This window comes from Phyllostomus hastatus, unplaced genomic scaffold (genome assembly GCF_019186645.2).
Source record: "Phyllostomus hastatus isolate PE091 unplaced genomic scaffold, TTU_PhHast_1.1 phas_scaffold_443, whole genome shotgun sequence".
In the NCBI taxonomy this organism is placed as follows: Eukaryota; Metazoa; Chordata; class Mammalia; order Chiroptera; family Phyllostomidae; genus Phyllostomus; species Phyllostomus hastatus.
Window position 1 is genome coordinate 1738843 of NW_025334031.1, and position 20933 is coordinate 1759775.

A 20933-nucleotide genomic window follows, 5' to 3' on the forward strand; every position below is an offset into this window, starting at 1 on the left:
TCCCAGGAGTTTTCTGCATGATTTGATTTTTCGGTAATGAACCTGGTTTGTTTCCAGTGGAGACACCGAGGTTTGTTTTTCGGGAGAAGCAGGGGGACACACCTGGCTCCTGTCTGGGAAGAGGCTTCGCGCACACGGGAACACCTTTCACAGGTGAACCAGCATCATACAGTGACGGAAACTTCCGCCCTGCCTGCTGGGGGGCGTCACCACCCCCCGCCCTGCCCCTGCCCAGCGTCCTGGTGGCCACTAATGTGCCCAGCCCCAGTTGTGGGATCCTGAGAACGTTGTCAAAACCCAACCACACAGAACACACCTGCCAGGTCGGGGCTTCCCCGGGGCCCAGCGCCGTCTGACCAGCCGGCGGTTGTCACTCGTTTGTCCCTGTCCTCGTGTCCCAACCCCAATGGTTCGAAAGCTTCCCTTTCGGGCACCCGATGGTCCAGCTCCCCGCCACCCCCACCCCCGCACTTCTGCTGCGGGCCTGCACCGGGCCGGCTCTCGGAGGAGCGGGGTGGGACCCGGCTGTGCAGGGACTCGTGGTAACCACGGCCGTCCCGTCTCCGCAGCCAGGAAACGCCTATCGTTCAAACACCGAGTGCCAGTGCACGTGGCTTCCCCAGTTCGCGCGTGACGGCACGGCAGTTCTCCTCAAGGTCCCCGATTTCACACCCGGGACAGGCCCCACTGAAGACACGCAGCACAGCGGCGAGCTCCTGGAGGGAGCCCTTTCCCAGCGACCGTGCGGCTCTGCGGCAGACGGCACTTCCGAAACGGTGGCCGTGGTGTGTCAGGGTCCTCGCCACTCCCCTCCCGTGGGGGGACGCCACAGCGTCCCCTTGAGCATGGGGGTGCCTCCAGAAGACCCTGGAAGTCGGGGCATGGTGACTTCTGGGCCCGGACCCCCCCACGGGGCGGGCAGCGTGTCTCTCTAGGGACAGACACCTCTGGAGCTGCAGGCCACCCCAGGCAGCCCCAGGGCCGGGCGCCGTGTGCGGGCCATCTGGGTGGGGGTGGCCGACTGGCGCGGTCCGTCGGCCTGAACGTGACCATGTTGTTCCACCCACCACGGTTCTGGTGGCTTGTCGTGTCGCAGGGGGTGGCTGGAACGAGCTTGTGTCGCTGTCTGGGGGCCTGTTTTTCTTACTGGCTCACACGGAGCCCGTCCCGCTGCCTCCCAGCCACCGTGCCCCCCTGTGACTGCAGGTGCTCCTGAGCAGCGTCGACTGCCTGGGGACAGACACGTCACGTCACACTGCGCAGCTGTGTGTCCCGGAGAGCGCCCTGCCGGCGGGGCTGCAGCAGCAGAGGACACAGGGCCCTGCCACGCTCACCCACAGGGCTGTTGTCACACCCACGGCCGCGACCCGGATGGCCCCCCCACCCAGACAACATGGCCTTCTGTCCCCGGGGAGCCGACGGGGGGCTCAGCTGGCTCCCTCGTGGGTGGGGGTCAGGCCGGCTAAACCTGCTACCGCCCAGGGGTCGCTCTCAGCCCTAGTGAGCAAGAGCCTGCGGGCAGCTGGTGAGGGCCCGGGGACCCCGGCTGCCCTGCTGTGTGCAGACCGCCCCCTTCTGGACCCCGGCCCCGCTGCCGCCGTGACCGGTGTGCTGGGCAGCGGCCAGGGCCCACCTGCTGAGCCGGCTGCGGGCGGCAGTGCGTTTACTCCTCACGACAGGAGGCCGCCCGAGCAGGCCTGGTGTGGGGCATCCGTGGGTCCGGTGGCCTGAGCCGCCTTTTCCTGCCCCAGGCCGCCCCAGGGGCCCACACGGCCACTGGCTGACAGCAACCTGCCCGGCGTGGGAGGGCGGGGCGCGGGGTTCCTCGGCTGGCTGAGGCAGCTCAGGGGCGACCTGCCGAGCGAGTGGCTGCTGGCCCCAGTGCTGCGCGTGCGGCAAGGACAGAGAGAGCGGCGGCTGGGCGGTGGGGCAGACTTTATTGCTGTGGTCCCTGGGCCGGCGGCGGCAGCCCGGCCGGGTGAACAGACGCCAGGGCCAAGGGCCCGTCCGTGAACACGCTGGGGTGGGGTGCTGCCCCTGCCGGTGCGGGGTCGCAAGGCTGAGGCTCGGGCAGCGCGCCCGGCCCCTGGCCTGGTCACAGGACGCCCCCGTTCTGGACCATCTGCAGGTACTCCGTGTGCAGCTTCTCCTGGGCCTCCAGGAGCTTCCTCAGCTTCTTGGCTTGTCCTTTGCTCAGCTCCTTGCCGTCCGCGTCGTGTGTGGGCAGGCCCTGCGGCAGCGAGAGCACAGGCGTCACCGAGGGCGCGGACCCCTCCGAGCCCGGGCTCCTGGGTGCAGCACGCCCGTCCCTGCCGCCGAGACCAGCCAGGCTGGGGCGGCCTCCCGCCTGGGGTGAGGGCCGCGCCCCCAGCAGTTCCGAGGTGGCTGGCCCAGCAGCGTGGAGCGAGGGTGCCCAGGCCCCTCAGGGGCCTGAGGGTGTCAGACAAAACGAATGGCCGAATGAAGAGCCCGGGCAGCGGGCAGGGCTGACCAGCTCGGGAGGGAAAGACCCGCAGATTCTCTCTCGGGCAGTCCCGCTCGGCTCGGCTGTGGCGGTGGAGCGGGAGTGGCTGCAGGCGCCGGGCCTAAAACAGGCGCCCGAGGATGCCGCCTCCCTTCCAGCCGCTCCTCACACAGAAAATCTGCTCCCCGAGGTGACAGGTGCCGTCACCCCATTTGGTGGGTCCCACATGGCTCTGAAAAGAAAGCGGGTTCTTACGTTTTCATCAAACCTGGAGTATTTGTCCCGTTCCGACAAGAACAGCTCACTGGGCGGGATCCTCATCTTGGCCAGCTTGGCCGCCTGGAGCAGAGACACGCGGTCAGCACCACAGAGCCCACGCGGCCCCCCGGCCCGCACGCCCTCTCCCAGCCCCGCCCCGCCCGGCCCCCGGACTCAGGACTCAAAGGCGGCCCGGCAGGCAGAGGGAGCAAGCGGACAACGGACCCCGAGTGGGTGCTTTCCTGTGGGGACAGTGGAGTCTACAGGGGCCCCGCGGGGGGTGGTGCCCGGCACAGGGCAGCTCCCTTGGTGGGGCTGCTGCCTCCCGGGGTGTGCGGGGCGTGTGAGAAGGGCCTGGGGGGCGCCGTGGGGGACGGGGGCACAGGGAGCAGAGGCCACGGGGCTGAACCCCACCCCCAAGCATTACCTCTTGTTCTTGCTTTTTCCTGGCGGCCTCCTCTTTCTTCTTCCTCCTTTCCTCCTCGACCTAGGGGACAGAGCGCAGCCCCTGACTGGGTCCGCCCTAGGCACCCCTCTGGGTGGGGGGCGGGACAAATAAGGACCCTGCTGTGCCCCGGGGCGAGGCCCGGCCCGCCCGGTGCTTGGGGTTGAGCCACTGCGAGACTGGGCCCCTGCTCTGCACGAAGGGCAAACGCTGGGAGGCCCAGCACACAACCGGAAGGGGAGCTGGTCAGGGAGGGCTGCTGTCCACGACAACCAAAGGCAGCAGGCGAGGGCCTGGAGTGTCTCTGGGGCCAGGGAAGCAGCCTGAGTTAATTCCTGGGTGAAGGGCGGTGGGGAAGGGGGGTGGGCGCTGCAGGCGTGGCTGGAGGTGCACTACTTCCCAGCCGGCAGGCCAGGCGACATCCCGGGGGTGAGGGTGGTGGGTCCTGGAAGGAGGGGTGGGACCGGGAGCCTCGGGCCTGGGTGTGGGCCAGGAGCCAGCAGGGCCGGTAGGGGGTGGGGGTGGGGGTGGCCAAGGTTGCCTCGAGACGTCCGTCCTGCGCCGTTGCATGGACAGAGAGGAGGCCACCAACAGGAAGCCGACACTGGTTTGGGGAGTCGAGACCACACGCTCCCCCTCGGACACCTGGGGCTTCAGGCGCTTCCTGGCCTGGCGGGGCTCTCGGGTGGGCAGCTGGACCTGGGAGTCGGGGCACAGGCGGGCTTGGGACCAGGGGCAGTCCTGAGAGCCCACGGGGGCCGTGGCTGCGGGCCGTGGAGATGGGCCTGCTGGGTGGGAAGCGGGCTGGCAGGGTGGCTACAGCTGGAAAGCTGGGGGGGTCCCCTGCCCCCGGAACAGGGTGTGTTTATTCATCTGCTGGGGGGTGTCCAGGGTGTGAGACGAGGTGCCAGAGAGGCCTGGGGCTTCAGGTGCTCCCACTGCCTGCAGCTGCGTCACCCGGCAGGGGGGCCACGCCCTGGGGACTTCCTTGGGTTGTTGAGCTACCGGCAGGAAGGCTCAGCCGCCGAGGGGACGCTCCCCATCCCCCACCCCCCAGGACAGGCTCGGGGCGGGCCGGGCAGGGCCAGTGAGGGGCTGTGTGCGTGCTCCTCCTGAGGCACCGCCCGCGGCCCCGCGGCCCCTCCGCGGCAGGGTCCCAGCGGGCCTCACGCTGCGCTGCCCAGGGACAGGCACGACCCCAACACAAAACTGGGGAGACCGAACGTGACGGAAATGGTGTTACAGGGTGCAGCCAAGAGGGGGGACCCCAAATAGGCATTTGAAATGGGATCCAGAACTCAAGGTGTCCAGGAGATTTTAGGATGTCTTCACCACGCCCCCAGGTGTTGGTTGGGGGAAGAGACAAGTGGAGCAGGGCCTTTGAAAGCTGTTTCACATAGCAACAGCCTTGCAGCTGACCTCTGGCGTGGTCATTTAACATACCTATAGCCTTTGGCTGGTTGCTTAGATATGTTAAATAGCTGTGGCCATGCTCTGAGCCACGGGAATGGAAGTAACTTCCCCACCAAGACGTAACTGGGGGGCAGGTCCCCTGAGTTACAGCACCTGTGTGGGAGCTCGGAGAAGATTGGCTCCCTGACATGGGGCCACACCTGCCCAGACCCACGATGGCAGCCCAGTAAAGCTAGAAGAATATGGGAGTGCTGGCATGTGAAGCCGAGTGTGGGAGGAGTCGGAAATGGGGCTGCAGAGGAAGACTGGCGTGGGGATTTAAACTGAGAGGTGGCAGCCTTTGAGGGGGAGAACCATGCAGCTGTGGAAGTGCAGAGAAGATCACAGCTATTGAGGAGAGAGAACCACACAGCTTTAGCAGAGTGGAGACTCCCGCAGCCCTGCAAGAGAGAACCACGCGGCTTTGGCAGAGTGGAGACCCCCGCAGCTTTAGAAGGGGGAACCACCACCTGGTTTTAGCAGAGATCCCGAAGACCCAGCGGAGGGTGCCGGGAACCCAGGGAGGTCTCCCAGTCGAGATGGAGTACTAACTGGGAAGAACCAGGGGACTGCCTGAGCCATGGACTTCTATTTCCTTTCCTGAGATACGGTACTCTGGACTGGGCAAAGGGGGAAGGAAGGAAGGACTGTGTCTGTGGATGTTTTAAGGGACTTGAGGCTTTCTGATAAAGACATTAGGCCACTACTCTAAGTCTGTATAGCACTAAATAAACATTTCCTTTCCTTTTCACAAATCTCTGGCATTGAGAGACGTCTTTCCTCTGGCGGCGGACATGACGGACCTGGGGGCTTTTTTTTCAATAATAGTATATCGTCCCAGGCCCCCCTTGTTTGTTCTGTAACAATGGGGGGAGTCACGTGGGCAGATGCCAGCCAGCTGCTCGACCCTCCCAGCGCAGGGGCTGTGCAGGAGGCTCCCGGGCCGCACTCCGTCCAGAACGCCCCTGGTGCCCCAGCCCCTCGCTCCGCCGCCTCCCGCCCAGCTCCTCTCCGGCCCGGGCCTGCCTGACCAGCCCCCCCGGCTCCGCTTTCTGGCCGCCCCCCCCGCCCCGGGCCCTTCCTGGTCTCCACACTCGCTCTTCACGGCGCCCCCTCCCATGGTGCCCGCCCCCCACTTCCTGCGGGGCGAGGGGGCCAGGGGCCTCTGTCCCCACCATCTGCGTCCCCACGGGCACCACACGAGCTGCGCCCAGCAGTCCTGACACGTCCGGCTGCGTGTCCCCGTCTCCCCTCTGCGGGGCACCAAGGGCTCGGAGGGCGGGGGCTGTCCTGACCCACGGTGGCCCGGGGCCGCCCGCCTGGCCCTGCCAGGGAAGGCACCGCGCTGCCCGGGCGCTCGCTCGGGGAGGGCGGGCCCCACCCCGGTGACACGGGAGCCACCACGTCGGGCAGGAGCAGGGGGTGACCGAGCCTGTGGGCTCCACAGTCGGCTCCAAGTGGCTACTCTCCCCTCAGAGCCTGGGAGTTAGGTCACAGAAAGCGGCCATTCCTTGGAAGACCAATAAGCTTTTTTCTTGTTACCAAATTGCCAAGTAGTTACCTAGCTTGTTATTTCTTCCTTCTGACATTTACAAATCCCGGGATTTTAATACGAGTGCAAAACCGACTCTTGCCCTGGCCGGGTGGCTCAGCTGGGGGAGCGATGTCCCATGCAGCACAAGGTCAGGGGTTCGATTCCCGGTCAGGGCGCATGCCTGGGTCACGGGTTCGACCGGGGTGGTGGGGGGTATGTGTGCAAGAGGCAACGGACTGATGTCTCTCTCTCACATGGATGTTTCTCTCCCCCCTCCTCAAAATCAATAAATGTATTCTCACCTATCACATTGAAACACAGCGAAAGAAAACCAACCAAACAAAAAGCCCCAAAGCCAAGCCTTCACAGGGCAAAGCCCACAGACCCGGGGGCGCCCCTTCCGGTGGCCAGCAGGCGGGCCGGGCGGCCGTGCTCACCCTTTTCTTCTCCTCTCTCTCCCGCAGCAGGGTCTCCCTGTCCACCAGCTTCACCACGGTCGGCAGGCCTGGAACGGCAAGTGTCCGGGAGGGAGGCTATGGCCCGGGGCCATCCGTCCGTCCGTCTGCCCCGCCCCCCTGCCGGCCCCCCAGGCGTGCCCGGCTCAGCACGCCCTCCACCCCGGCTGCCATGCCCACGGGCCCCCTTTCTCGCTGCTCCTGACAGAAAACCTGCAAATCATCCCGTGAGACGCGTCACCTGAATCTTTAAAACCTGACCATTTCCTTTCCAAAGCCAAAACACAAGCGGTGGCCCTCGCTGACCATCGTGTGCCACAGGCTGTCTCCTAAGTGACGGGCCCTAAGGAAAGGTGGCCGGTGGCCCAACAAGAGCAACGGCCATCGGGCTGCAGGAGGGGACGCAGTGACGCCTGCCAGCAGGGGGTGCCGCGCCGGCGAGGACCCTGGGGTGGTGAAGGTGGGGGGCGCCCTCCCAGAGAGCCGGGGCCCTGCTCCAGGACTCTCCCAGACTCCTCAACACGGAAGGAACGCGGCGGCCTGGGACCCCACGCCGGGACCTCCTCCTGCCACTAGCACCCCTCCCGCCTCGCTGCCCCTTGGCGGCGAACGCTCCTCGCCGCCGCGAGCCGCCGGGAACCGCGGCGCAGACGCACCTTCGTGGTCCTCCAGCCGCACTCCGAGCTCGGGCAGGACGTCGTCCCGCAGGGCGTCGCTGAGCTGCAGGACCTCGGGCACTGAGCACAGAGAGAGAGCGGCTCAGGGGCGGCCGGGACCCATGGGACGCGCGTGTCCCCGGACCTCCGGAGGGAGCCCGGCCGCTCGACTTGCTGCCACCCCAGCCTGGGTCTCGCCCCCAGGACGGCCCTGCCGGCCCTGCCTCAGGACTCGCTCGGAGGGTGCGAGACTGGCCCCGGGACTCCCCGGCGGGCAACAATGTGTGGGGGTGGGGAAGGGGGGGCGCACAAGTCGTGTCCATGGAAACTCGATCCCCCTGCGTGGGAGCAAGGCTCAGCACGCACCACGTTCCTGCCTGGGACCCAGACCGCCCAGGGCATGCGGGCTGTGGGCCTGTGGCCTGAGGCCACCCAAACGTCCTGGAAAGCCCCTCCCCTTCACTCTGCTCTGAGCCACCTGGCCCGGGAGTGCCACGGCTCCCAGCAGGCACTGGCTGGCGACAGCCAGAACGGGCCGGAGTGAAGGAGGTGGCTCTCTGGGGACAGACACAGCTCTGGGGGCTGGGGCGACCCCCGAGGTGCCAGCAGCTCTCACCAAGAGGCCCTGGTCCAGCGGGGGTTACGGACGGGCCAGAGGCTCGCGGGTAGAGGCAGGGTCTCATGCCCCACCTCAGGGACTTCCACCAGCTCCGCTTCAGCCAGGCCTTGCGCACTGCTGGCTGGGGCGGGGGGACGGGGGCTGCGAGGACCCGGAGGGCTCGCTGAGGCCACCTGGGGACAGCAGCCGGACCAGGGCCCGCACAACCTGGGTCCCAGAGGCGCCCAGGACGCCCCACGCGAGAGAAGGACCGGCCTGAGAGTCAACAGTGCCGACGGTGTGAGCGCCCCCCAGGGCCGGATGCCGGCAAGGAGGCGCAGGCCCGCGGGCCGGCCGGGCTCACCTTTCCTGTCCCGGGCGATCCTGCGCACGCCCTCCCTGAAGTCCGACAGCGCCTGCAGGTACGGCAGCACCGTGCTCTCGAGCTGCGGAGAGAGGGTTTCCTGTCTGAGAGGGGCCCTCTCAGGAAAGTATCACACCCAAGCCCGGCGCAGGCACGGCCCAGCCAGTCGCCAGCGGGCACGGGGGCCCGGGGAGCAGGGAGGTTTCCCCGAGCCGTCCAGCGGGAGGGGCGCCGCGGGCCGTCTGGGGCCGAGGCAGGTGTGAAAACGCCACCTCGCAGGTCCCACGCGCCTTCCCGGGTGGGCAGTTCCTGACAGGCCGGACGCCACCTGGCCCCCACAACCGTGTCCTCGCCTGCCATCCGCACGCACACACACGCTCCCTGCTGGGCCATGGGCCCGCGCGTGGAAGTAATAGCTTCCGGAAAACCTTGTCACACCTGCCAGGTTTTCCATCCGGCCTCTGGGCCAGGTCTCCCGGCCTCTCCCGTCACCTGGCAGCTTTGTAGCCAAAACAACAGTTAAACACAAAAGCCAGCGAGGCCGAGGAGCCTTCAGGAGACAGTGCCTCCCTGGGCCGACCCTGCACGTGGAGAGGGGCGCAGCCCTATCCCTGCACCCACGCAGGGAGACAGGGGTGGGGGCCCCGCTACAGGGAGGGACGGCGGCTCTCACGGCTGCAGCCTCGGCCAGCGGTCCAGCTGGCCGCTCGGTGCTGAGCTGCTTCACGACTCGGGAGCGGCCTCCCTGCTCCTGAGACAGTTGGGTGTGGAAGCGAACCCTTGAGCTTCAGATGGCGGGGACTGCGCGGCGCCCTCGGGCCCAGCTGCAGGCTGCACCCCACCCCCAGGGCAGCGAACAGGAAGATCACATTTTCATCAAGCGCAGAGGTGGGTTGCCTGTAACCCAGGAGGGCTGTCTCTTGAAGGAAGTAAACACCCGGAGTCGCCGGCACGAGAGGACAGCACGGCCGTGCGGCTTCTCTCCCTGAGAAGCACGAAGGGGTTCCCATGGGCCTGGCCCAGGAGAGCCTGCGGCGAGGAGCTCCCGGGCCGACAGAAGCTGCAGCGACGCGGGCGTGGGGCCCGGGGTGGCGGCAGCGTTCCTGACAACACGCCGCCTAGGGGTGCCTGTGAGCCCCACCGAGGGCCTTCCTGCTGCCCTGCCCTTCGCGCGGCATCCGACTCCTGGGGGCGTCTGAGTGACAGCTGTCCCACTCCAGTACTCAGGTCACTGTGACCATCCTGACCCCTCAGTAACAGGGCGTCCCCGACTGGGACAGGGCGCAAGCGCGCCCCAGACAACCCGAAGGTGCCCTGGTCACGTGACGGCTGTCCCGTAGCGGGACCGTGTGGGTCTGTGCCCGCGCCAGTCGCAGCGACCACAGGCGTGTTCTCTCGCGAGGGTCCACGCCGCCACGGGCTGCGGCCTGAGCCAGGCCTGGGCTGCGCCCTCTGGTCCGGCCTCCTGGGACCGAGCTCTGACAGATGGCACAGAGGCGCCGGCCCCGACAGGCGGCCCGGTAGGAAGGCCGGCCCCCACACGCCGCTCAGCACACGTGCACTGGTGTGGCCCAGCACGGGAACCAGGAACGGGGGGAGCAGGTGTGGAAGGCAGGAGGGTGTCCCCTGCAGGGGGCACTGTTTCCCAGGGGGCGGGTGACCAGCAGGCGGGCGGCAAGGACTCAGGCCCAGTGGGTGCACTCACGTTCAGGCTGCTTCCAGGCCCTCCGACAGGGAAGCCCAGGGCGCTCTCCTCCTCGATGGCCCCGAAGACCTGGGGGGAGAAACAAGTGTGGGGGGAGAGTCCCGAGAGCTGGTGCCCGCTGGCCGGTCTGCACCGCGGGCTGCTGCACATGAGGGCCAGGTGGCAGGTCGCCCTGAGGTCAGCCTGCGGCAGGGACCCCAGACCTGGCCGGCACGCAGGTGCACAGGCCGCACCAGGTGGGCCCCGGGTCAGAGCCGGGACTGCAGCCCGAGTCTGCTGGCACGGGGGCCAGAGCACGCCCCGCCCAGCACAGTGTGGCCCCCGCGCGCACGCACCTTCAGCATGTGCGTGAGGTACAGCGCGACGTTCTCCAGCAGAGCCCGGTTGGGCCGCCTCCTCGCGGCCTTGCGGGCAGCCATGTACAGGTTGCACTGGCTGACCAGAGCCCTCATCTCCTCCAGCGCGGTGCGCGTGTCCACGTTGTCGCAGAGGGCCTCGTGCACCGCCGCCTTCCTGCTGAGAAAGCTGCGCGGGGGGCCGGGGGGCGCGTCAGCACCACAGCCGCAGCCTGCCCGCTGGCCGGGCAGCAGGGGTCAGGGCGCGGCTGCGACCCCGGGGGAGGCTCCCCCTCACCTCTCGTTCAGCTCTGCCTCCTCCTCCCCCCACTTTTCGAACTGGCCGGGGATGTCGGCGGGGGCGCGGAGAACGTCTTTCACGTTTAAGAAGAACTCCTGAGGTCAGAGAACTCCGCTGAGCGGCACACCGACGAAGCGCAGCCGTATCGAGGGGCTCTCCCCCGGGCGCGGGCTGGGCCCACACGCGCCGCCCGCCCAGCCGAGAGGGGATGTGGCCCCTTCGCTCTAGCCGGGGCGCATAAGCGGCTGGAGGACAGCGGCCGGCACCGGCTCTCCCCACTCGCGGGCCTCCGCCCGCGCCCCGTTCCGGTCGGAGGGGCAGCACGCCAGCCCGGGGCACTCACGTTCAGGAACCTCTCGTACTGCAGGGCGGACTCCATGGTGTTGGCCGAGTAGTCCAGGGTGTCCTTCCACGCGTGCATGAGGAAGGCCAGGCGCAGCTGCCTCGCTGTGGGGGGAGCAGCCGGGCCCTTACTCCCCGAGAGCCCCCGAGGCCGGCCCTGCGCGTCCCGGAGAGGGAGAGCAGCGCCCGCCCGCCCGCCGGGAGCGGCTGGTGCGCACCTGAGTGCTTCTTCAAGGCGTCCTTGATGGTGACGAAGTTCTTGAGGGACTTGGACATCTTGCAGCCCGCGATCGTCAGGTGGCCCGTGTGCAGGAAGTACCGCACCCAGCAGTCATTCTCAAAGTAGGCCTGGGCGGGGGGGCGGCCACACGGCACGGGTGCTGAGCCCGCGGCCCCGGGCCGGGCCTCCCCGCCCCCACCGTGCAGGCGGGAGCGGTGCTGCCTCTTCTGGGTGGGCCCCGGGGCTCGGAGGGGCCGCCTGGGCCAGCCCCCCGGGAGGTAACCCTGGCTCCCACCTGGCCTGTCTGTCCCCGAAGGAAATGTTAATGCGGGAAGCGGGCCTGGACATGGACAGTTAGGGTTCAGCTTTCTTGCTGACGGACCCCCGATGGGGGAGCCGGGCTGTGTGCAGACAGCCAGCCACCCCCACCGCTGCTGACGGGCCCCACCGACGCTGCCCTGCCCGGGCGTGGCCGCCAGGCCCGCCCCCGGGAGCACGCCTACCTCCGACTGCGCCAGCTCGTTGTCGTGGTGGGGGAAGCGGAGGTCAAAGCCCCCTCCGTGGATGTCCATCGAGGCGCCCAGGAGGGTGCCCGCCATGGCGGAACATTCGATGTGCCACCCCGGGCGGCCCTGGGGACGAAGCAGCCCAGTGACCGGCCGGCCCACCCTCCCTCCACTCCCCCGGCGTCTGGAACCTCCAAGCCCCTGCGCTCTCCTGGGGCAGCCGTTCAATTCCACCTGGAGACCAGGGGGGCCACGAAGGGGACCCGCCCACGCTGCTCCCCGCGGCTTCGTGCCGAGTCCGTGTCACTTCCCGACGCCCCCGCCCGCAGCTCTGGGCCATGGGGACCCTGTCACAGGGCACGTCATGGGGGGCTTGGCCCCAGGAGTCCATAGAGCTCAGAGTTGAAGCCCGCCGGGGCGCAGGGGCCTCCGTGGTGGTCCCGCAGCCCGTACCCCCGCTGCAAGACGGGCAGACAGAGGGCCCGAGGGGAAGCGAGCTGCCCCCAGGCCCTCGCGGCCCCGTGGCACGGGGACCTGGAGCGGGGCAGCTGTGCGTGGCACTCGCGAAGGACCCTGCCCGCCCCACCCCCCTCGCCCCGGCCCCGCGCCCTCTCGGTCTCACCTTGCCCCACGGGCAGGGCCAGGACGGCTCCCCTGGCTTGGAGGCCTTCCACAGGGCAAAGTCGTTGGGGGACCGCTTCTCGCTCAGGCGGTCTGCCGAGACACTCAGGTCGCCTGCGGACGACGCGAGGGGAGGGGTCACTCAGCGTGGCCTCGTGGGCGAGACCACCTCACTTCGGGGCCAGCTTGAAGAAGGAGTTTTTCATCCCCGCCCTAGGGCACTTCTTTCGTCACGTTTTGAGGAGGGGACAGAGATGGAGAAACACCGACCGGCTGCGTCCCATCCGCCCCCTGACCGGGGATCGAACCCATGACCGTGTGGTGCACGGGACGACACTCCATCTGGCGGAGTGCACTGGCCAGTCCCCCCGACTGCTGTCCATGTGCAACTGTGGTCAAATGTGCCTCCGTGTCCCTCTGCCCCAAAGGGGTGTGGCCTGTCCCCACGCTCCGGAGCCGCTGACCCGCTCACGGGCCCATCGCTGAGGGCCCGGGCCCTTCCACGCCTGCCTTTCCTTGGACGCTCGTCCGCTGCCCCCACAGCCTACGGTAAGCGACGGGCTCTGGTCTCAGGGGAGGTGACGTCACGGTGGCAGCCCGCGGGCATGCCTCGGGGCCCTGGCTGGGCAGGGGTTTTGTGTCGACAGCCTGCCGGCTCAGCCGTGGGCCAGGGCGGCGTGTGGGGCCATGAAGCCTCTGTGTGCAGCTTCCCAGGCCTGGGGGTGGCCCGTCGGGACAACTCAGTGACCCTCCTGTGTTCACAGACGGGGAGGTGACAGGCAACGGGGAGGAAGCCGCAGGCCCCGGAGGGCAGACGAGCCGGTCACCCAGAAGAGGGAGCACGGTCGCACTGGGGACGTGTAGGCCACGTGTCGGGCCCACGGGACACTCCTGAGCCTGGGAATGAAAACCCGCCTGGCGGCCCCGCCTGCTCACAGAGTCCCGTGGTCACGGGGTCACAGGGAAGAGCTGGGTGAGGGGGCTCTGCCCACACCGAGGTAGACGGGGTCTGGCCAGGCCCCTTCCTGGGTGCTGCTGCTCCCTCGTGGGAGACTCTGGAACAGGAAAGAGGTTCCTGGTGCCAGCTGCCCGTGCGGCGCGAGCTCATAAACGCCCCTTCCTGCCCACCAGGCAGGCAGGTGCCGGGCACCGTGGGCGTTTCTCCGAGTTCGTGGTCAGAAGACCCTCCAAACTCAGGGCGCTCGGCAGACACGGGGAAGGGGCCGGAGACACGGCAGGGTCGTACGCGCAGGGTCGGGCACTCCCCTCGCTCCCGTGTGACGGCGGGCAGCCCTGTGCTTCTCTGGAACCCGAAGGAGCAGGACGCAGGACACAGACTCGGCCAGCACACGGGACGCGTGCCATCCCAGGCTCCTATCCACTTCCTCATGTCCCAGCGTCCCAGCAGGGACCACTTGAGAACGTCGGCGGTGGCCTCGTGACGTTCTCCCAGCCACCCTCTGACCGGCGACCAACACTTGGGTCTTCGATTTTTCATCACAGCCAACGTAGCCACTCACGAACGTGCCTGACTTTTAAAATCCACTCTGGAAGTTTCTGCGGCGGAGAGAGGGGGGCCTCGCTCTGCACACACAACCCCCCCCCACCTGACCAGTTGTCACTGTGTGGTGGTGACGGGGTGACTTGCTCGAGTCACACGGCCCCTTTCCTTCCCCTCCGGTGTCACTCTGGCCTCCCTGCCGGAGGCACCCGCTGTGCGACCCTGCGGTGTGGGGAGTGCGTGGGGGGTCCTGTCGCCGCCCCCCGGGCCCCGCTGGAGTCCCGACGTGCAGACGGAAGAGGACACCTCCTTGTCCCGGGGAGTCACGTGGCCGAGTGTCACCACTGGGCGGAAGTGGAAATACGTGTCCCTAACGAGGGTGCGTCCCTGTCACCCGTTTGCTGCCAAACTCCCCCGCTCGTCCCTGGAGCGCCAGCCGGTCCCAGAGTCAGCCTGCGAGCAGACGGGACGGAGCGCCGTGGTGTTTAGAGAGGACGGCCCTGGAGGGTCCGACGGCGGGGCTCACGGCGCAGCTGCTGCGTGTGCTCCCCGCGCCGGAAGGTTCCTCCGTGCACGTGACCTTCGGGGCCGGCCGCCTCCCTCGGCTCTGCCCGCTTGTTCCTGCGGCTCAGCCTCGAAGGCAGCGCGGGCTCAGTGCCCCTCCCTCTGACGCCGCTCCAGCCCCCGAGGTCCCCTGCGCTCTGTCCTCGTGCATCCGGAACCTTCCCCTCCCCTCACCGCTCTCGCTGCCGGTCCCTCCCTCCAAGTGTCTCTGAAGACCCAGCTCTTCCCTCGCACTTCTCTGCCCTGCCCTCCCTCCCTTCCCCGGGGCCACTGCTCCGCTCCCAGCCTTTGGACGGAGCGCCTGCCGCGAGGGTTTCCCGCCCTTCCTGGTCTTCATCCCCGCGCCCCAGGCCCGAGACACGGCCCCTGGCAGCCCGTCCGCACGGCCTCCTCCTGCAGTTGCTCGGCAGATGCTTCTTCGCACGGGTCTGCAGGGGCCTTTTTCCTTCTCGCAGTGAAACAGGTTCGTTATTTGGATTGGCCGGCTGAGACGGCGCGGGCAGGCGCACGGGGGCCTTCCTCTGTGCAGGAGGCCCACTCAGGCGCCGACCGTGCCTAGGGCCTCCCTGGGGGGCCTGGTGCTCGCTGGCCCTGATGCCCACAGTGGACACCGGGCCGCCGTCTTCTGTCTTCCGCATGCGAGGCTGACCTGGCTGTCAGGGAGCCTGATGACGGCGGGGTGGGCAGAGTGGTTGGACCCCTTTTCCCAGGCGCCCAGCGGGCCACGGGAGGGCGGGCGGTGTGCACACCCATCGGTGAGGTGGGGCCAGGGCCCAGCAAGGCCCAGGCCCGTTAGGGCCGTGTGGCTGGCAGCACCGACAGTTCCCCGCAGTCACACTGTGTGGTCCGGAGTGTGGCCCTGCAAGCAGAGGCAGTCCGAGGTCCCGGGGGTGACGCTCTGGCGTTAGACCACGGCCGCTGCCGTGCGTCCCAACCCCGTCCCCGCCATGCGTCCCTGTCCTGAAGGGTGTCGGCCCCGTTACAGGTGTGGGTGCCTCTGCCCCCGGGCGCCAGGGACGGGGCCCTGCCGTCTGGTCCCGTGTCCTGGACAGGCCCCCGGGGACGGGGGTCTGAGCATTGCAAACGTGCCTCCTCCCCTCCGACGAGTCTAACGTGAGGCCGCTGGTGTCATGTTAACGCTGATAAACCAACTTGATCTCCCAATGTTTCATTTTCCGTCCCGGTGTGTCTTTACCACAGAGCCCTAGAGGTGCCGTTCTTGATCAAAAGGTGTTTCCAAGGCCGAGCCCCTTCCTGAAACGCGGGCGGGAAAAGCACCGTGTGCGCCGGCCGTGAGGGAGCCGCCTCCGTGGTTGTCCCGGACCACTCGGGGACGGGGATGGAGAAAACACCGAGAAAGACAAGCGCGACTCGACCTGGCGCAGGAAAGCCCACGTCTGCGTTTAAAACATTTGGAGCAGGAGGGGCAGGGGCTGCTGCGGCGTGCGTGCCACCAGCCGGGACGGGGAGGCCGCTGCGTCGAGCTGCCGCCTGGGCGTTGTCCACGTGACAACCGGCTGGCCCCGGGGGCCGGGCGTGTGGAGCAGGACCTGCACTTGGACTTCGGCCTCCGGTTCCCACCTCGCTCTTCCCAGGCCAGGACACCCCCTGAGGCTGCCACTCAGAGCGGAGCCCAGAGAACCGGAGACGGCCCCCCAACCCCGACCCCCAGCCACCTCAGCAGGAGCAGGAGCAGGTGCCGCGCCCTGCTCCTGCTCTGCTCGCTCCTGACAGGGCCGGGACAGCCGGCGCCTCCCCGCTCACTGTGCCTCCTCGCAAACCTGTAAGTGACGCGCCGGCGACCCCACGTCCTCGCCTCCGTCGACAGGGCCCTGGGTTTTCGCTTCCCCCAACGGGGCGCTCAGGTGCCGAGGGAGCCCCCGCCGACCCCTGGGGGAGGCCTGCGCCTCCTCACTCAGCCGACAGCCCGCCCATCGTAACCACCAGGTTCCCCGACATGCGGCCACGGCACCCCCACCCCACCTGAGGGTCTGAGGTTCGATTCCCAGGCAGGGCACAGGCCTGGGCTGTGGTCCAGGTCCCCACTAGGGGACACATGAGAGGCAACCACACATCGATGTTTCTCTCCCTCTCTTTCTCCCTCCCTTCCCCTGTGTAAAAATAAATAAGTCTTTAACAAAATCCTAAGGAAAACACTTTCATGGTATTTACTGCAAACAGCCTGAGCGTGACGGGCCCATGCAGTTCACACCTGCATCATTCAAGGGTCTGTGTCTGTCTGTCTGTTGGCTTATTTGGAAATAACGCATTTCACAGGCTTAGCATAGAGAACTCCTCAAGTCTCTTTTAGGTGAAAGAGCATGGTCCCAGGAATCTCAGTGCTGGCCTGGCCCACGCACCCCCATCTCCCCCCACCTGCCCCCCACTCACCTTCCCCCTCGTGCAGGGCCTTCTGGTCCCCCACGGCCTCGGGCACCAGCTTCCCGTACGAGTGTCCCTCACTGGAAGCGAACTTCGCCGTATCGAAGTAGACAGACCCGTTTGAAACGTAGCTGGAAAGCGAGGTGGGAACTAGGGTGAGTGCACTGGCTCAGAGTCAGCCCCGGGCCGTGCAGGACGGCGCCCCGAAAGCCCGCCCCGCCCCCCACCCCTGGCCCCGCCCTCTGTGCATCTGCCATGGATCACCAAACCCACGGTGCCGTGTGGGCTGAGCCCGACAGGACCAGGACACGCCACACGGCAGAGGCAGAGGCGGCGTGCCCCTCTGCACAGACCCCCTGCCTCGTGTCCTGGGAGCTCGCGGCTCCCGCCCTGGCCTCAGGGACAACCATGTCCTGGAGAGACAAACCCTGGCCTCTCTGTCCACATCGCAGGAGCCCGCGATGACCTGTCCTCTCGCCTGGGCCCGGCGCACGCACACCACTCCGTGTGCACACGTCTCGTGCTGCCCTGCCGTGACCGTGTGGCGTGGGCAGAGGGGGCGGCGTCCTCTGTCCCGGAGACCCCATGCTAACCCGGGCCCATGCCCACGGGGCCATGTTTGACTCTGAAGAGGCCATCGAGGGGAGACACGGCGGCTAGGCCGGACCCCGACCCAGTAAGACCAGTGCGTCCTGACAGGAGGAGACCGGGCCAAAGGGCAGACACAGGGCCCACACACACAGAGCCACATGGGGACGCAGCGATGGGCGGCCATCCGCAGGCCGGGGCGGGCGCCTGCGACAGGCCTCCCTCACGGCCCGAGGGGCCGGCCTGCTGACACAGAGGTGTCCGGGGTCTGCCTCTGTGACGGCGGCCTCAGGCCCCTGCACTGTGCTGCTGCCTGGGAAGCCCTCCAGGGGGCGCCATGCGGTCGAGCGGGGCGGCGGGCTCACCCATAGCCGTTGTCCACAATCCTCTGGACGAAGCTCACGATCTCCGGCACGTACTCACTGACCCGGGTCAGGGCGTCGGGAGGGAGCACCTGGGGAGGCAGAGACGCCTGGTGCCCCTCCGTCCCGTGCACACCCCTCCCCCGGCCCTGGCGGCAGGCAGCCCCCCGACACTCACGTTCAGGGCTTGCATGTCCTTGTGGAACTCCCCTTCCCAGAACGTGGGCAGCTCGGAGAAGATGGAGTTGTCGGCCACCTCGCTGCCGCGCGCGGAGTCCAGCCAGTCGGACAGCACGTCCCTGGCTTCCTCCAGCAGCACCTGCCGGGGGAGGCGGAGACCGTCTGCCCGAGCCCACCAGGGTGACGGGGTCGCCTCAGGCGAGCCGGCCCGCGCCCACGGAAGGGGCACCGAACACATCCCTGACCCATGTGGCCGCACCTCCCGGAGCCCGCAATGCTCATGGATGGCTCAGCACCCAGACAACATGGGTCCCGAGAGTGAGGGGCTCAGAGGCGCCCCATGTGCCGGAGCTCCCACCACTGTGGAGGGGACCGGGGGGCGGGGGGGGTGCATGTGCTGGGCAGTCACGGTCCAGGGCGGGAGCACACGTGGGCCCGGCACGCATGCACGTCGGACAGGAGACGTGTCCGTCTGCGACAGGGTGTCAGGGCTGCGGCCTGAGCCCTGTCGGCTGGGGAGCCTGCCGTCTGCCTTGAAGAGTCTAGTCCGTGCAGGTGAACTGGAGCCGTGCCAGGGACGTGGAGACGGGCCGGTCACACGGGGGCGGGACGCAGGAACCAAGGGTGGAGGGAGGAAGTACAGGAGACGGGCAGACAAGAACGGCGGGAGAGGGGTGGCGTTCACACGCCAGGACGCTGACGGCAGGGTCGGCCAGGGCGCGCTGGGCTTGCGGGTGCCACGGAAATGGTGCCGGGACGCCCCCTGCCCCTCCCCCCAGGCTGGCGCCCCGGTGGGCAAGCTGAAGACACAGGGCCCCTGGGAGGCCCAGGCTGTTGGGCCTGCGGCCGGAAGGTGAGTGAGGAACCCAGCCTATGGTGGGGGGTTGGTGAAGGGAGGGAGAGCGCCCATGGGGCCACACCCCTGGCCCCAGGGAGGCCGATGTCACCCCCAGGCAGGCAGCCGTGTCTCCAGCCCCGGGGTCAGCACAGGCCGGGAGCCGGGGTGAGCCCCAGCCCCGGCCCCGGGCGCAGGCCCCGCACAGAAAACACCTGAGAGCGGGGCCTGCAGAGACGGCCTCGGACGGGCATGGGCCGGGCCCCGGGTACCAAGCGACAGGGGCCGAGGCCTGACGGAGGAGGACCGGAGGAAGCCGGCGTCCGGAACGGAGACACGTCAGCCCGTGGAACAGAACTCGCGCGGGGCGGGCAAGGGGGCGGAACAGGAGGACGGCCTGAAGAAGTCGCCCAGAACGAAGCAGGGTGGGGAGGGACACCTGGGGACAGGTGACAGACGCAGGGGAGCGAGCAGAGCTGCGGCTTACAGCCAGTGGGATCCTGGTGGGCAGGAGAGGGGGGCAGAGCGGCGGTCCTTGACAACGTCTCCAGAATTTTCCAGAACTGAGGCAACACGCCGCAGATGCACAGCACAAAAAAGACCCCAGAGGACAAGTGGGGGAAAAAAAAAACCCTTACAAAGTCTTGATGCAACAGCAGAAAACGAGAACTTTTTACAAGAAGCCGAGAGAAGAGGCTCGTTCACCTCGGAGAGAAAGGCAACTGGAAGGGCAGGAGCCTCCCCCAGCGGCGGTGGTGGGGGGAGGCCAGCGGGGCACCAGCCCACGGGGCCGAGGAAGCAGCTGTGGATCTCAGCCCCGGGACCAGCGAAGCCCACTTCGAAGGGGAAACGAGCCCACTCCTAGCTACACCAGGACCGAGCTCCACCTGCACCTCGAAGGCCTGCCCAAGGTCAGCCCCGAGGTCAGCCCCGCGGCCGCAGGCGTCTCCTGGACGGGTCTGAACACAGCAGGTCTGCAGGTGCCCTGCCCGCAGCGCGCTCTCCAGGCGACTGATTCTCGGATCCCGGACAGTCTGGGCGACACCGGAATCTGGTCCGTTTCCAGTGGGGCGACACCCACGTGTGGCCAGAAGCCCTGTGGCGGGAGTGCAGGGCGGCTGCTGGAAACCCGGAGCCCCAGGCCCGCCAACACCCGCGTCTGAACGGGGGGAGTGACGCCACGGGCTGGGACAGCGACAGTGAACACACCGCCCTGAAAACACGGTGTGGGAACCAGGGGCCTCGGTCAAGTTCAAGGGCTCTCAGGTCCTCCGCGGCCCGGGAAAGGGGACGCAGTCCCGAGTGGGAGGCACGCGGGAGGAGACCAGAACTAGGATGTCCCGCCCAGCAGAGCCGAGAAGGTGACCGACCGATGAGAGAGACCAGGAGGGGTTTAAATCTCAGCGGGAACACAGGACTGAGACCCAGAGGCGAAGTCGGACGACAGAAGCAGCTCGTTCAGACCACGGTCCCGAGTCCCCAGGCAATGACACATCGCACGGCTGGCTCCCAAGCACATGCTCCGGCCGCCGCCCGCCCGCTGGCCACGCCGCACGCCTGCGGACTTGACCCGACAGCGGGCAGCAGGCCGGGCCCCCAGCTCGCAGGGACGCTCAGCAGGACCAGCCGCGACCGGCCCGGAGACGACGCAGAGACGTGGCTGGGAAGTCCCCGAGTCATGACACTGACCCGCACACCTGGACATGGCACCGGGCTGCTGAAGGAAAATTCTAAAATACCTTCCAGTATTCACATTTGTAACATGGACGGATGTATTAGCAGAATATGTAAAACCCATCACCTTAAGCTTCCACCTTAGGAAATTAGAAAAAGAAGAAACTAAATCCAAAGTAGGCAGAAGAAAATAATGAAGTTTGACGCAGAAAACAAGAAATCATCAGAGAAAATCAACAGAAGCAAAAGCTGGTTCTTTGAAGGCAGTGAAATCGTTGAGCTTCCGGCCGGCTCTGCCCAAGAGAGAGGACACAGACGCTGCAGTAGCACCAGAAGCGAGAGAGGGGGCGCCACCGCAGGTCTCGGCACCACTAGACGGGTAATGAAGGGACGTCGCGAAACAGCTGTGTGCCCAGCATTCCACAAGCTACGCTAACGCACTGAGTTTTTGAATGAAGTGAGCCTCCAAACTCACACAAGATAACACAATCGGAAGAAGTCTGTCAAGGAGCCGGAATCAGTAACTAACGACCTCCCGAACGAGAGAGCACCGGGCCCAGGCGCACTGGTGACGCCCACCGAACGTCGGAG

At 67.4% G+C, this 20933-nt stretch overlaps 1 protein-coding gene across 1 annotated transcript in view; it reads right to left on the reverse strand.

Annotated features, from left to right (window-relative positions):
* Window positions 1-1918: 1918 nt before the first annotated feature.
* Window positions 1919-20933, reverse strand: part of CARS1 (cysteinyl-tRNA synthetase 1) — a 35187-nt gene continuing 16172 nt past the window's right edge. Inside the window, exons 7-22 of the mRNA XM_045821125.1 lie at window positions 17832-17972; window positions 17657-17745; window positions 16713-16834; window positions 12258-12370; window positions 11633-11761; window positions 11128-11257; window positions 10911-11014; window positions 10565-10662; window positions 10267-10456; window positions 9932-10000; window positions 8227-8308; window positions 7265-7345; window positions 6591-6658; window positions 3150-3209; window positions 2720-2803; window positions 1919-2230 (exon numbers count right to left, since the gene is read on the reverse strand). Coding sequence (XP_045677081.1) covers window positions 2096-2230; window positions 2720-2803; window positions 3150-3209; window positions 6591-6658; window positions 7265-7345; window positions 8227-8308; window positions 9932-10000; window positions 10267-10456; window positions 10565-10662; window positions 10911-11014; window positions 11128-11257; window positions 11633-11761; window positions 12258-12370; window positions 16713-16834; window positions 17657-17745; window positions 17832-17972 — 1695 coding nt within the window. The 3' untranslated portion in view covers window positions 1919-2095. The remainder of the gene's footprint in view (window positions 2231-2719; window positions 2804-3149; window positions 3210-6590; window positions 6659-7264; window positions 7346-8226; window positions 8309-9931; window positions 10001-10266; window positions 10457-10564; window positions 10663-10910; window positions 11015-11127; window positions 11258-11632; window positions 11762-12257; window positions 12371-16712; window positions 16835-17656; window positions 17746-17831; window positions 17973-20933) is intronic.